Below are 16,601 nucleotides of genomic sequence, written 5' to 3'. Positions count from 1 at the left end.
CCCCTAGGCTTATTAAACCCTTAGAAGAAACAAGAAACGTGTATCAATCATCGAAACACGACACATGTTAATCGTATACATTGCAGTTCACATATGGTGCATTATATAGTCAATACTATCCATTATTCGTTACCATTCAGTGCATTATTCGTATCGGTTTGAACATTGTTATTAATGAGTACGTACTATACCCTAGCCCCTAGGCTTATTAAACCCTTAGGGGAAACAAGAAACGTGTATCAATCATCGAAACACGACACATGTTACTCGTATACATTGCAGTTCACATATGGTGCATTATATAGTCAATACTATCCATTATTCGTTACTATTCGGCGCATTATTCGTATCAGTTTAAACGTTGTTATTACTGTGTACGTACTATACCCTAACCCCTAGACTTATTAAACCCTTAGGGAAAACAAGAAACGTGAACCAAACATCGAAACACGGCACAACTTGAATTAAACGGAGCAGGATAAATGTTCATTACATATCACAAATAATGCATTACAGAAACTAAAACTACGCATTATACTACACAATATGTACATTATGTATATCTGTTTTAAAAAATGCCTACTCGCTATGCATGTGCAACCCCAGACGAATTACTGTAGCTTGTGTATTTGGACAACGTTTGTTTGACTTAGAACATACTACACCCTAGCCCCTAGGCTTGTTAAACCCTTAGGGAAAACAAGAAACGTGAACCAAACATCGAAACACGGAACAACTTAAATTAAACGGGTCAATATAAATGTTCATTACATATCACAAATAATGCATTACAGAAACTAAACTGCGCATTATACTATATAATATGTACATTATGTAAATCAGTAAAAAAAAACCTACGCACTATGAATGTGCAATCCCAGATGAATTACTGCAGCTCGTGTATTTGGACAACGTTATTTAGACTTAGAACATAAATGTGTGCATTATTTTAACTTATGTAGTCATTATTTGTATTTTGGTGGTCATTGTTGTAAACATTAATGCAATATTCGTGTGTTCATTATTGTAATGGTTCCGCAAATTATATGAATATTTATATGCATAAGCATATCCTGGTGTATGCATCATGTAACTGGTGGTTTTTATTGTTGAAGAGTACATGTAATATGTTGATGTGCATTACTTGGTTTAATCTCTTCATTATTTGTTTGTACATTACCTTGTATAATCTGTGCATTATATGCCAATGTTTAATGCATTATTTTGCTGATCTACACAGATTATGTAATGCGACTGAGAACAGACGCACACCAACATGAAAAACGATCTCGAAGCTCTACACTGATTATGTATTACGACTGATATTCAATTACAAAATGAAATCATCGAAACCACTAAACATGAGCGAGAAGCGGGTGAATAACCTTCTTCCATTGATTATCGACCAATCGTGCACAATCTTCAATTGTCTGCGTTTGATTCACAAAGCACCGGCGTGCACAATCTACGATCTATAATCGTGAACTGCCAATTTCTCGAACTGAAATTATCAAAATTAAAAGCGGCGTGCTGGAGAAAGAAATCAGCGAGAAATTGGGAAGAAATCATTTGTTGAAACTGCATACAGCCTAAAAGGAGTAATTCGTGGACAATTCCATAACTAACAAATTTGGTTAATCCCTATTTCACCCCCAAGCGTTGAAAATTAAATTTTTTTGATAATTTCAGTTTAAAATTTAAGCCATTAGATGCATTGAAATCCATGGATGAGATTAAAAAGGAGAAATGATATATAAGGTGAAAAGGATTTGAATACAATCACATATATATATATATATATATATATATATATATATATATATATAGGGTTTTGATCCATGCAAAACCATTCTTAATACAAAAATGCAGAACCAAGCATACAAAAGTCATTTTTAGGTCATTGTAAGCTTATTTTTACGTCATTATAGTAAGGATGACATGAAATGATCTTAACATGACCTCAAACTCAAAGTTTATAATATGACCTAAAACTGCTTTACAATGACCCTCCGTGTTTTTGTTGACCATTGGATTGTCAAATCTCATGGTCATGATTTGGTCTGGATTTTGTATTGAGATCAAGTTTTGTATTGATCATTTTCCTATATATATATATATATATATATATATATATATATATATAGTAGTGATATAGGGCAAGTGGCCATTAAGCACATAACTAGAGAACAAATCACAACCACAAGATCAAGAAAATCAATGACTATTATTAATACATGTAATTTTCTAATTTAAAGGAGAAATTAGTTCCATCTATCACAAATTTACTTCAAAATAACAAGACGGGGGTATAATGGTCATTGACAGCAAAAATTAGGTTACGTCATTGCAAACTGCACTAATTTAACAGTGAAGTAAAATCTTGCTAAGAGTGATGTGTTTTGTAAATAACAGTGAAGTAATATAATGCTAAGAGTGATGTGTTTTGTAAACAACAGTGAAGTAAAGCTAAGAGTGATGTGTTTTGTTAACAACAGTGAAGTAAAATCATTCTAATAGTGATGTGTTTTGTTAACAACAGTGAAGTAAAATCGTTCTAATAGTGATGTATTTTATTAACAACAGTGAAGTAAAATTGTTCTAATAGTGATGTGTTTTGTTAACAACAGTGAAGAAAAATCGTTCTAATAGTGATGTGTTTATTAACAACAGTGAAGTAAAATCATTCTAATAGTGATATATTTTATTAACAACAGTGAACACTACAATAATATTATCACAATGCAAATACTCTACACATTATTGGCTTTCCCTACATATATCAACTTTCAACATCCAAAATACAATAAGATTTCCCCACAAATTAAACTATGTTGTAAAATGTAGAATATCATTTCACAAGTCACGACGTGTAACAACAGTAGGCAGCAGATCTCAACGCTTCGATCGACTTCTATGACGGCATTGTCGTTGAGAAGCTGCAGAACATCCTCCCCACCGCATCTCATGCATTTCGCCACATCCTCTCCGCCGCTGCTGCTGCCGCAGTCGGCCCATCTACACATTTTATATTGGAAAGGCGCAGTTCGAGATCGAGAAGACCTCGGCAGGGGGGCTGAGGGTGAAGGTGACGGAGGAGATGATCGCACGGCGGCACAGGGAGATGGAGGCGGAGGCGGAGATGGCGAGGCAGATCGCAAGGGTGTGCACGACGCCGCAGCTGAAGAAGGAGAATGAGACGCTGGTGGGGTGGCGGAGGCAGTGGAAGCCGAAGCTGGATACGGTGTATGAGAAGAAGGGGCGGAGGCCGAGGAAGATTTTGAGGAAAACGAAATCAAATGTTGTGTTAATTGAATTTGAGTACACGGATTGTATCATTAATATGGAATAATGCATTTCCCAAAATACCCCCGTGCAATTTTTATTAATAGAAAATGAATACTTAATCTAGTCATTAGATTAAGATAATGAGTGGCTGAGATTTATTCTCTAGTTATACACTTAAAATTAGTTATACATTGATCACTAACATCTCTATCTCTCTCTCTCTCTGTCTATATATATATATATATATATATATATATATATATATATATATATATATATATATAGAGTAGTGATATAGGGCAAGTGCCAATTAAGCACATAACTAGAGAACAAATTACAACCACAAGATCAAGAAAATCAATGGCTAGTATTAATACATGTAATTTTCTAATTTAAAGGAGAAATTAGTTCCCTCTATCACAAATTTACTTCACAATAACAAGACGGGGGTATAATGGTCATTGACAGCCAAAATTAGGTTACGTCATTGCAAACTGCACTAATTTAACAGTTTCTCCACTGAAGGAAGCTCACCAGCTTCCCGATTGATGGATTTTTCTCCGTGCGATCACAAGAATGCATCGCCTTCCCAAAATATTCGCCGAACGCCGCAAAAGTGACTCCGAATCCGTCTCTGGCGGCAGCTCCAGCTCGAGCCGCCGCGCTGCTAGCTTGAAGCCGAGGCTCGAGCGCCGCAACGCGAGGAAGAATATCGACTACGATTACTCGCCATCCTCCGCCTCGGCTCCTTCTTCCTCCTCCTCGTCGTTGGCATTTCTCTGAAATTTAAGCGGCAGATAATTCTAGTTCTCCTATCTTTAGTAATCAACGTAAACACATCATTTTTTTTCTTCTCGAAGTGAATATGAGCAAATTAAGTTATGAAGAAAATTGACTTATGCCAAAAGTGGGAGATTTTGAAATTGACTTTAAATGTGGATTTGAATGGGAATGTGAATCTGAATTTGCCAAAATACAAAAATGGGATCATATAATTGAATTGAAATTATTTAATCTTGGTAGATTTTTCGAAGTTTGACATTGTCGTATGACCGCCCAACACGATGTCGTGAATTGTGCTTTTCTATTTGGTAGAATGTGGAAAGTTTGACATGGTAGAATGCACATTGAGAGTCACAAAAACACGATAATGCTAAGAGTGATGTGTTTTGTAAACAACAGTGAAGTAAGATCATGCTAAGAGTGATGTGTTTTGTAAACAACAGTGAAGTAAAATCTTGCTAAGAGTGATGTGTTTTGTAAACAACAGTGAAGTAATATAATGCTAAGAGTGATGTGTTTTGTAAACAACAGTTAAGTAATATAATGCTAAGAGTGATGTGTTTTGTAAACAACAGTGAAGTAAAATCTTGCTAAGAGTGATGTGTTTTGTTAACAACAGTGAAGTAAAATCGTTCTAATAGTGATGTATTTTATTAACAACAGTGAAGTAAAATCGTTCTAATAGTGATGTGTTTTGTTAACAACAGTGAAGAAAAATCGTTCGATTGATGGTGACTCATGTTTCGCTCCGCCCAAATGAACCAAAGGATAAGGTACAGCATAGCCCGACTGAGGTGTTTCTTACCGTTGCTGGACTCTCCGTGCCCATACTTCGAGTCTTTCTGGTATAGTGTCATTGATCCGGAGGGGTGGTGAAGATTCCTCGAACTAGGAGTCAAGCTCCCTCCACACACCGCGAGCGCCAGCCCCTTGAATGAAGAGATGTTGAAGTGATTCGATGCCCGGTCTATGTGGGCAACATTGGCATTTGGACTCCATTTCCATTCTTCTCCACTGAAGCTTCGTATCCACCGGGATTCGGTTGGAAAGGAGTCTCCATATGAAGATAGCAATAGAAGACGTGAGGCCCGCTTTCCATATGTCATCAAGGCCTTGGATGATAGGTCTTTGAGTTCGGATGGTCTCCCAAGTTGATGCTAGGGAGAACTCCCCATTGTGTGATAACCTCTATCTCAGAACATCTGTTCCGTCCAAGACGATTGGTGTGTCAAGGATCTTCCAGACAACTTTTTGTGAAAATCCGGCTTGCGCTTGGAGCATTCGCAATTTGGCCTCATTCCAAGCCCCATCCGTAATGAATTCTGCAACATGAACTAGTGGGCCTCCCCTATCGTCGAGGCTAAGTTCCCTCAATGAAGCATCTCCAAGCCATAAGTCATCCCAAAATAGAATCTTTCCCTCTCCCACCACCCATCGAATGTGCGGTTGTGCATAGGCCCAAGCCTTCAAGAGGCGTTTCCAAGTAGGGCTACTCCTTCCCGGAGCTCTAGACATGAGTGGGGACGCCTTGTGACAATATTTGGCCATCATGTACTTAGCCCAAAGAGAGTTTTGTTCCCAGAATCTCCACCATAGCTTGATATTAAAGGCACATAATACCTCTTTGATCTTATGAATGCCCAGGCCCCCTTCGGCCGTGGGAAGGCACACCTGGTCCCAGCATATCCAGTGCGTCCTTTTCTTCTCATTGCTCAACCCCAGAAGAAGCGGGCAACTTGTTGATCTAATTGCTTGAGGGCGCCACCCGTTGGCTCGATGGCTTGGAAGATATGTAGTGGGATTGCCTCAAGAGTGCTTTTGATCAAGGTGAGTCTCCCCCCGAAGGAAAGGTGCCGATGGGCCCACCCGGAGACCCTAGCTGAAAATTTTTCCCGAAGGAACAAGAACATATTCGTACGCTTCACCCCTCTGTAAATAGGGACTCCAAGGTAAAGAAAAGGGAATGTACCTTGGGAGAAGACCCCTTCACTCTGGATTGAGTTTGTCCATCCTTCATGGGCCTCGGCAATGTAGAAATTGCTCTTGCCAAGGTTGATTTGTTGGCCGGACACCTCGGCATAGTGGTCAAGGCATGCACGTAGCTTTCTGAGAGGGGCCACGACCGCTTGCGTGAAAATGATGATATCATCGGCATAGGCGAGATGGCTGATCTCCAAGCTACCCCGAGTGGCTTTGAATGTCATCTCTTTGTTTCCAAGGATCGTTTATCAAGTGATCTCGAGAGTTAATCTGCGGCAAAAACAAAGAGGGCGGGGGAGATGGTGTCTCCTTGCCTGAGCCAACGGGTGGATTTGAAGAACCCTGCCGGAGCACCATTAATGAGGATCGAGAACCAGCATGTCCCAATACACCTCTCGATGATCGCCACCCACGACTCCGGGAAGCCCATTTGCTTGAGAACCTTGAGAAGGAAGGGCCATTGCACTCGATCATAGGCCTTGGCCATATTGATCTTGATAGCTACGTTCGGGGCTGGGGTGCTTCTTTGGAGCTCATGAAACATTTCTTGTGCAAGGAGCACATTGTCGTTGAGAAGCCTCCCTTTAACAAACCCGCTTTGATTTGGAGCGACGACACACGGGAGGAACGGGGCGAGTCACTTCGTGAGGATTTTAGTTATCACCTTGTTGATCACATTGCACAAACTAATGGGCCTGTAGTCTCCCCAAGTTTGGGGTAGAGTCTTCTTGGGGATAAGAACAATACTCGTGGCCGTAAAGCTACGGGGAAGGAATGCCCCACGGAAGAATTGCTTAACCGCATCCACCACGTTTGGTCCCACGGTACCCCAGCATGCTTGGAAGAACAAGGCCGAGAAGCCATCCGGCCCGGGAGCACTATTGCTCGAGATATCGAATACCGCTCGTTTCACCTCATCTGCATCCGACGGTTTGGGGAGATCCTCCAAATGCTCCGAGGGGGGGAGTTGTTGCAAGAGACTAAGGTCCGGGTCAGCAAGCTCCGGGTAGGCTGGAGCAAGAAGATTTTGGAAGAACTCGACCGCCGATTCTTTGATTTATGTGTCATTCGTAAGTTCCCTCCCATTAGAGTTAGTCTTGTGAATTCGTAACCGAATCCTCTTCTACTTCACCCAACTTTGGTAGAATCTAGTGTTTTTATCCCCCTCTTCCAGCCATCGAAGTGCCGCTTTCTGATGCCAAAAGTCTTCCTCCATCTTGAGAAGTAGGATGTACTCGGCTATTTGTTCGTTGACCTCTGTTCTATTCCAGGCCGAGGGGTTTCCTTCGAACTCCGATTGAGCCATGGCAATGTTCTCTTCACAAGTTTTGAGATTGGCGTGTATATTCCCGAAGACCTCTTTGTTCCACCGTTTGAACGTTCTTTTGATCCTTGCAAGCTTGATCTTTAAGTTGAGAAGGCCCTTGGCTTCCGTGGAAGCCATCCAATCGTCTTGCACCACCCCGGCAAAGCCTTCATGCCTTACCCACATGTTTTGGAACCGGAACGCTCTGCCACCCTCGTGGTTGTTCGGCATTCTGTATCTGACGAGGATTGGTCTGTGATCCGAAGCAATGAGGGGGTGATTAGTGACTCTTATTGCGTCAAACAGTTGGGATGACGTTTCACTGACTAGCACCCGATCCAACCTTTCCATAAGGCCATTCTCTGCCCAAGTGTATTCTGACCCATCAATTCCTGGGTCCATAAGTCTGCAATCCTCAATGGCCTCGGCAAAGTCTACCATCTCCGCCTGCCGATTTGATCACTTCCCGTTCTATCTCGAGTGGAGAGGATGGTGTTGAAGTCCCCTCCAATGAACCAAGGCATCCCTTCCGACACTTGAGTAATGTCCCTCATCTTTCCCAAAGAGCGAGCCGCTCCCCTCTCGTGCATTTGGCATACACGACCGAGAGCATAATAGGATTTGGTATCCGAGGACACGTAAACCTCCCATGAAACATCTGTTCCGAGTCATCCTCCACTACGAAATCCGCCCCCTCCTCCACAAAAATTCATATTTTCCCGTTGATGTTCGAGCCCTTGTAGGACATCCCCAACGCCTTCGAGAACTTGTCCGGGTTAGGGGAAGTAAGTGGCTCCATTATTGCAAGAAAACATATATTATGCAAATTGATTAGTCTTTTTAGGACGTTTTGGGTTGACGCGTTCGCGATCCCCCTAACATTCCAAAATAGAAAGTTTAAAGACATGATTAACAAGAGGAGTTCGTACCCGGCGGGTTTGAAGGCCCCCCTTGAAATTCAATGATTTGAAGGTCATCCCTTCCTTGAGACGTCTCGGCCTCCATAAGGGCGGGATTGGCTTCATCCTCATTTTCATTGTGAGAAATGGTATCTTCTCATTCTTCCTTGTCTTCTATATCATTCTCTAAGAAGTTCTCCCGAGCCATGAGGGAGAAATAGCGGTTGGTGCTCAAGTGACTTGGCACCACTTGTGTCTCGGGCCTCTCTAGGGAAAATGGTTTGAAATGACCTTTCGGTTGCACTAGGTCACCCGATGCCGAGGCCGCTTCTCGTCGTGCCATGTCCGCTCCTTTCGGCCAACTCCCACGTCCGCCTCCAAGAGACGAGGATCTATCAAGTGGTTCTTTGGGTTGCATGGGGTCAAGCTTGTCCGGAAAAATGATCATTTCCATGCCCCCCGCACAATGCATTTCACCCAAGAAGTCCGGCCCTGACCACTCCATTTTCGGATGCTCAGTTGCCTTCAGGTTCCTCCGATAGTTACTTTCCATTGCCTTGTTTTTCCATTGATGTTTCCATTCCATGTTGTTATCGGTTTGCTTCGGTTCAACATTGTTCTTCTTAGCTCCATTCCCTCCATGTTGTTGCTGTTTCAGAGGTGCTATGTTGTAGTTTCGTTTTGGAGGTCGCTCCACCTTCCCAGTAGCGTAGCAAACATCACTTTTGTGACCCACGTGTTTACATTCCCCACAGTAGGATGGGATCTTATCCCACTTCACTTGTTGCACCGAAGTACGCCCACATATATCTAGAATGATCTCGTCGGGTGGCGACTTTGTGATGTCGATCTCGATGCACAACCTAGCGAAGGAGAGTCTTGACTTGTTGGCCGTTGCTCTATCTACTTGGATCGGTGTACCAAGGAGTTTCCCAATGGCATAAAGGGCCGATTGATCATAAAGGTGGGTCGGAAGTCCTACTAGGTTGCACCATATCGCCGCAATTGGAGACTCACAATATGCATCAAAGTCCGGTGACCATTTGAAAACTCTCATCGGGTGCCGGTCAATGAACCTCACCGGAGTACCTTTAGGGCCACTAAGGAGCCGAGCGTAATCCGCCATATACTCGAATTGCACAAGAATGTGTTTGGCATTAATATATTTCTAAGTGTAACCTCGGCTAAATTTAATAGTGTCTAGGGCCTTTTGGATTTGATAGGAAGCCAAAATTGAATGCGAGAACTTACCGACAATGGCGTGGCCGAGGGATGTAGCCAATTTTTGGATTTCCGCTCCGGAGAAGTAGATGGATGGGACTCCATTGGACGTGGAAGCAAAGCCAATATTTTGGATGTTCTTCAGAACGAAGACTTGCGGGCCTTAACTAGACGACGTCCCCCGCACCATATCGGCCATGGATTTTGGCTTGTCGGTGTTCCTCTCGGCCGGCTCGGAATCACATCCTAGGGGGTTACTCGTCGGGTGACCTTTCCGTCTGACCCCAACGTGTGCTTCTCTTCGTGGTCCTCTAATCAGGTCCCCCCGTCCATTGTTTCGTCTGGTGGCCGCGATGTCCCCACCTCCTTCTCGGTCCACTTCGCATTCGCCGAGTGCATGGCCGAGGCCGTGATTAACTTGGTCCTCGGCCAGGCCGGCCCCTCTATCACCGTGCCGGGTTCGAATGTAGCTCGGATTTTTTGGGTCCTTCCCCTTTCGAAGGATGGACCATTCTCAAGGCGAGGCATGTGTTGGACAAAATCCTTGCCTCTCAAAGCTGAGAAGGGGGTGGCCTTCGTCGCGTGGTCCGCTACCGGAGAAGGTCCGGCAAGGAGGGGCTGCGCCGCCGCCGCATCAAGTGTCTCCGTCGAAGCCAAATCAATGATTTGGAGAACATCACTCTTTTTTGGCTCCATTGGCTGCATTGGGAGAGGGGAGCACGACTCCACACGTGACATTCCAATTTGGTAAGGTACAAAGGCACTTTCGGAAAGGTATTTTGTTCCTATGCCCATTTCGGGCAAGTTGCGTTTTGGAGCACATGGATCAGCCAAATCCTCTTGGGATACGCAAGTAGACTTGGCATCATCTTCCCCAACGGTCTTCTCACTCTCGACGGGACCATGGTCGGAGGTTGGTGCCGGCGCTGCTGCCGGAGAATTCTCATGAGCCACCAACTCCATATGAACTCCTTCCACGATGGTATGAGCCGTAGGATGATTTTTCGGACCTTTTGCTTCCTTGTTACCGTTGGGGCATGCCGGAAATGAGAGTACCTTACATCTTGGACTATCTTGACCGGGACTCAAATCGGCGGGCTCGGAGAAGGCAGTTTCATCCACTCCGAAGATGAGTTTCTTCCTAAGTTACTTGTCCTCCGGGAGTGGGGTTGGCACAAACCTTTTACGGCCATGCCCTTTGGTGGGAGGCGCCGGCGTGCTCTTCCTAGTCATAACCCGATTCTTCTTGTTTTTCAATTTCAATCCATTGGTCGAGATCTTCGAGGTTGAGTCCTCGTTCGAGTATAAGACCATAAGATGATCTGGGATAGTCCTTGCCTCCTCGGGGTCTGGCGGGGCTGGGGTGGGGTTCGAAGTGGGGTCCGGCATGGCCGGCCGAGAGACGACCTCGAGGAGCCAGTTGTGATTGCTCTTCGTTTGAATCGACGGGTTGAGGGAAGGTGTTGGAGATGGCACCGCACGGAGTAAAATGGGAGTGCGGCGAGGTTGGGAGTGGGTGGTTCGACGCCCGGCGGGGAAGCAAGCCTTGGGACGGTTGGGTGGAAGGGGTGGCGTGGTCTCCGACTTGGTGTTCGCCGGAGTGGAACGGTCGTGGGTGTGTAGGGGTGAAGGGCGGTGGATGTTAAGGTGGTAGGATTGTTAGAGAGAAGGAGGAGCGTCTCTCTCTAAAAACGTACTTCGGACCAATAACCAAACGTATACTTGGGTTTACTTGGCCAACAAGGAAACCAACTCACTCCAAATGACCTTCAAACATTCATTGTATGATCTTTGTAAGGTAATAACATCAAGATACAGTCATTTTGGTCGCTATAACATCATAGTAATTGTCATATCGTATAAGCTCATTTCATAACGTAACTTTTATATATGCGTTTACTTGGCCAACAAGTAAACCTTTTGAATCCAATTGCCCACAACATGCATCATGAGATATTTATTAATGTACTGGCCTTGAAGACTAGATAATTTTATAGAATAATTATCATTGCTGTCTCGTGGTGATTCATTTATAGCATAACTCTGTATATTTGGGTTTACTTGGCCCACAAGGAAACCAATTCACTAATTTTCAATCCAAGGAGATGGCTCTCACCTTCAGTGCGTGCGATTTACACACAGCGAATCTGAGATTTCCGATTTCACTGTTCCTTTGAGTTTAGGGTTCACTGTTCCTTTGAGTTCGGTAGTTGGGGAGAGTTCCGATTTCACTGTTTCATCTTCCGTTTTCGCTGCTTGTTTTTTTTGTTGTTTTCTGTTCGGTTTTGTTTGTCTTTGCTGTATAGGGGAGGCGGAGATGGTTGCCCTGGTTGTTTGAAGGCTGTGGGGGATGGTTGTTTCTGGTGTTCTGGAAGGGGGACCGGTGGATGGGGTTGAGCTTTTGGGAGAGGAGGATCGAGGGGGCTGGGTGTTTTTGAGGATGGGAAGCAAGTCACACCTATCATCAGACGATCGGAGAGAAGAAATCCTTCGAGAGCTTCTTTTGCTCGAGGACGAGTGAGGAAATCAGGTCCTAAGTCGCCGATGATGAGAATGGCAGAGATGAGGAGAAGTGGTATGCGTGTCAAAGATCTGCGTCTCTCGAGGGTGAAGGGGATAGAGGAGATGGTTCATAAATCTGGTAAGGGGAAAAGAGGAAGTTCAAGGAGGATAATGGTGCTGCCGTCCATTTGTGAAGGTGGCGAAGCTGATGTGGGGTTGGCGGAAAAGGGAAACAATGCTGGGGATGGGAACCACGGTGGTGCAGATGTGAGTGAGGAAATGGGGGTTTTGGTTTCTGTAGACAAGGTGTTTGATGTTTTGTCTGAGAAGGGTAATGAGAATGAAGCTTTGTCCCTGGAGCTGAGAGGGGGGGAAGAAGGATGTAAGCGGGAAGGTGAGTTGGAAGGGATAGATCAGAATGGGAGTGATAAAGAGATTTTGATATTGGTAGATGGATCAGGACAAGGGGTGGAAGGGGCAGACTTTGATGGCACAAAAGAGGGGACAGTTACTGACTGGGAAGAAGCTTCTGAACGGGAGGTAAATGATTCCACAGTGGCTTTGGTGGAAATAGATAGGGCTCTTGATCTCTGTGAAGCTCAGCCTCTGCAAAACATGGAGTTCCTAAGGCCTAGTAGTGGAGTTGGTTGCTCAAAATGGGCAGAGCTTGCAGAGGTGAACTTGCGAGAAAAGTCAGAGGGGAAGTTGGAGGAAGAGTTCCCTCCGTTATCGAAAAGCTTTCTAAAATCTGGGAAGAATCTGGACTCTGGTTCCGAGGAGCAAAGAGGGATATATGGTGCTAAGAGGGGAGGCGTAGGAGTGGGAGCTACAGGAGGAAAGAATAGGCCCTTCTCTGGGTTTAAACACAATTCCTTTGCAAATGAGAGCAGAGGAAAACAAGGGGGGGGGGATAAGGCTTTCGATGGAAGATGTCATCAAAGCAGGGGAGAGGGACCCAATTTTCTTTGAACCTGATAAAATTCAAAAGATAGGGATAACAGGTGAAAGGGCGGGTCTACCAGCCATTCACTTTCCGGGATCAGATACAACGTTTTTAGCAGAGAAACTTGGGCATGTGGTGGTTGGTAAATTCTCTCATTCGATACCATCGGCTCAACATATCCAAAAGGCTCTTCAGGGGATGAAGCTGGTAGGGGAATACTCATGGAGTTATATTAATGAGAAGCACATCCTCATCCAATTCAAGCTGATTGCGGATTATGCTAAACTGTTGAATGGTCCGAGTGAAAGACCAGTTTGGTTTATAGAGCGACACCCTATGAGAGTTTTTAAATGGACACCAGACTTTGATCCGTTCTTTGAGTCTCCCATTGCTGCAATTTGGTGCAATCTGGTGGGTTTACCAATACACCTCTTTGAAAAATCAGCTTTATTTGCAATTGGGGGTTTACTAGGGACACCGATACAGGTTGATCATGCTACAATCTCTCAGAAACGGTTGTCGTTTGCAAGAATCTGTGTTGAAATTGATATTTCTAAAACTCCTCCAAATGAAATAGTAATAGATATCCAGGGAAGAGAGATCCACCAAAGGGTCAAATGGGATAGAATTCCTCAATACTGTCAGGATTGCAGGCATGTTGGACATATAATGGAGACTTGCTATGCTAATGGAACCAAAGAAAAACCGGCAAAGAAGGACTATAGCACCCCTTATCCTAAATGGCAACAACCAGAGAAAGCAGGAAAGGAGGATAATGGTACACAAAATAGTGGAGATCAGGTGAAAGAGAAACAGGATGTGAAGAGGGTAGAGAAGGTGGCTTCCCTTGTGGGAGAGAGTGACAAAGGTCCTGATGTTAGTTTGGGAGAGGGGGGGGGGGCTTTCCAGCGTTATGTCCAGCCTGGTAAAGGGGCCGGAAGACCTGTGGAAGTTGATGGGGAAGGATTTCAAACCCATTGGGGCAGAAGGGAAAGTGCAAAGGGATTTAGAGGCAGGGGGCTGGGAAGATCTCTTTCTTTTGACAGAGGTAGAAAAGAAGGAGGATGGAGTCAAGGAGGGTTTGGTGAGAGCGTGGAGGGTTATATGGAAAGGACCTATGGTCACTTAGGGCCCCAAGACCAGGGAGAGAGTGTAGGGGAGGACAGAGATTTCACAATGGGCTCCTTCTCCAATCCGAAATATTTTAAAGCTCTACCTATGGGGGACTTTGATCTTGAAATTTATGAAGATGAAAGGGACTGGGAGCCAGGTGATGAGCTGGAGGAGTTGGAGGAGCCCGAAGAGGGAAGCCTGTTGGAAAAAAGAGGGGCTGAGGGTGAGGAGCCTTAGCTCTTAGAGATTGAATGCCCATCGAAGAAAGGGAGGTTTGAGTCCTCCGGTGATACCCTCATGTGTTGATATGTCTTACAATATTCTCATCTGGAATGCTCGGGGTGTGGCTAATAAGAGCACTCAGAGCACCATTAAATATCTAATAAAGACTCACAGAATCTCCGTTTTTGCTATTATTGAGCCTCTGATAAAGCCAAAACCAGATGTTTTTAGTAGAATTTTTGGCCTTCAATACAAAGGAGCTAATAAAAATGGGCAAATTTGGATCTTTGCTGAAAATGGAATGGAAGTTGATGAGTTTGATGACTCGGAGCAGGTGTTACATGGTCGTGTCTCGACAGATATTCTCCTTGCACCTTTTTATTTGTCGGTAGTGTATGGGAAGTGCACAAGGGAAGCTAGGCTGCCTCTGTGGGATAAGCTCAGAGAGCTTGCTGTGCAATGTGAGGGCCTTCCATGGTTAGTAGGGGGAGATTTTAATATTTTTGTTTCAGATGAGGAAAGACAAGGCGCCAGTATCAAGAAAAAAAGAACAAGAGAGATGACATATTTTGCTAATGCTATTAATGACTGTCAACTTTTAGATCTTGGGGCAGATGGAGCAAAATTTACCTGGGCAAGAGGTAACACTTTGGAGAGACTTGATAGAGCTTTGATTGGCGAAGGGTGGACGGATATGTTTTCCTCTACTAGAGTCACCAACTTGCCTAGGGTAATGTCAGATCATGGACCTCTGCTCATCCAGTGTCAACTTCCTGGCCCTCCTATCCGGCCACCGTTTAGATTCTAGAACATGTGGATTCGACATCATTCCTTTCTGAAAGAAATGGAGAAAAGTTGGCTGGTACCTACGGGTGAACAGGGTATGGTGAATCTTCAGTTAAAACTAGGGCGTTTAAAGAAGGTCTTGAAGTGGTGGAATAAGAATGTGTTTGGGAATATTTTTGAAAGGGTCAGACTTGCTGATCTAGAGGCATAAGAAGCTCTTAAAAGGTTTGAGCAAGACCAATCTCCTTTCAACAGGACAGAAATGAACAGAACGACTGTTGAATTGGTGTTAAGGCTGAAAATGGAGGAAGATTTTTGGAAACAAAAAGCGGCTATTCAATGGACTGTGGAAGGAGAAAGAAACACTAAATTTTTCCAGGGATGGGTCAAACAAAAAAGGACTAAGTCGAGGATACACTCTATTGAGGAAGCAGGCAGAGTTTTAACTGAAGATGGGGAGCTGCGGGACTCGGCTGTTAAGTTCTTCCAATCCCTGTTGTCCTCAGATGTTGATCTCTTACATGAACCAGATTTGGATATTCTGAGCACCCTTCTACCAGATATCAACATGGAAGCTCTAGAAAAGATCCCAACTGAGCAGGAGGTGAAGAATATAGTCTTTGAGATAAATGCTGACAGTGCTTTAGGACCTGATGGGTTCTCCTCCTTATTTTTTCAAGCTTGCTGGGACATTGTCGGCTTGGATGTCACTGATGCTGTTATTGATTTCTTCCGAGGGGCTCGAATGCCAAGAGGTTTTGCGGCCACTATGATCATCCTAATTCCAAAGAAGAGAAACCCCACTAAATGGTCAGAGTTCAGGCCGATAAGCCTGTGTAATGTCTCGAATAAAATTATATCTAAGCTGTTGACTGTGAGAATGGCCCCACTTCGACCTTTGCTCACGGTCCAGAACCAAAGTGGATTCATTAAAGGGAGGCTTCTTAGTGATAATGTGTTGTTGGCCAGTGAAATGTTCCATGAGCTTGGGAAATGCAATCCCTCACCGAACCTGGCAATCAAGTTGGACATGGCAAAAGCCTACGACCGTGTGCAGTGGCCATTTTTGTTGAAAGTTTTGAGGAAGATGGGGTTCTCGGACATGTGGGTTGGAATGGTTGAAAGAAGTATAAACCCCTGTTGGTTCTCAATCCTGCTTAATGGTACTCCAGCTGGGTTCTTTAATTCCTCACGGGGCCTTCGTCAAGGAGACCCTCTATCTCCATCCTTGTTCATTTTGGCGACTGACTATCTGTCTAGAGTTTTAGATCGTTTGATCCTTGGCCAAAAAAGATGAGATTCTGGACAGCCCGGCACACTATGGGAGTATCTCATCTTGCCTATGCAGATGATATTATAATTTTCACACAAGCAAGAAGAGCTTCTCTAAAAAAACTCAAAGAAGGTCTCAAACATTAAATGGAGGTGTTTGGACAGAAAATTAACGAGGGAAAGAGCTATTTCTTTATTGATGATAAATATGCAGGATGGGCGACATGTATTACTTCTGTGGGGGGATTTCAGGGGGGGATTTTCCCTTGTACTTACCTGGGAGTCCCCA

General features: G+C 44.2%; 1 protein-coding gene across 1 annotated transcript; it reads left to right on the top strand.

Annotated features, from left to right (window-relative positions):
- Positions 1-14,339: 14,339 nt before the first annotated feature.
- LOC121800879 lies at positions 14,340-15,062 on the top strand. The gene has a single exon (XM_042200370.1). It carries the CDS (start codon positions 14,340-14,342, stop codon positions 15,060-15,062), a length of 723 nt encoding a protein of 240 aa, XP_042056304.1.
- Positions 15,063-16,601: the final 1,539 nt, after the last annotated feature.

This window comes from Salvia splendens, chromosome 4 (genome assembly GCF_004379255.2).
Source record: "Salvia splendens isolate huo1 chromosome 4, SspV2, whole genome shotgun sequence".
Taxonomy (NCBI): Eukaryota; Viridiplantae; Streptophyta; class Magnoliopsida; order Lamiales; family Lamiaceae; genus Salvia; species Salvia splendens.
The sequence above is the reverse complement of the archived record's forward strand: the minus strand, read 5'-3'. Positions and strand labels throughout refer to the sequence as shown.

Bases quoted from the DNA above. Each gene is read 5' to 3' on its own strand.
- LOC121800879 (XM_042200370.1), top strand. From the start codon at position 14,340: ATGTCTTACAATATTCTCATCTGGAATGCTCGGGGTGTGGCTAATAAG.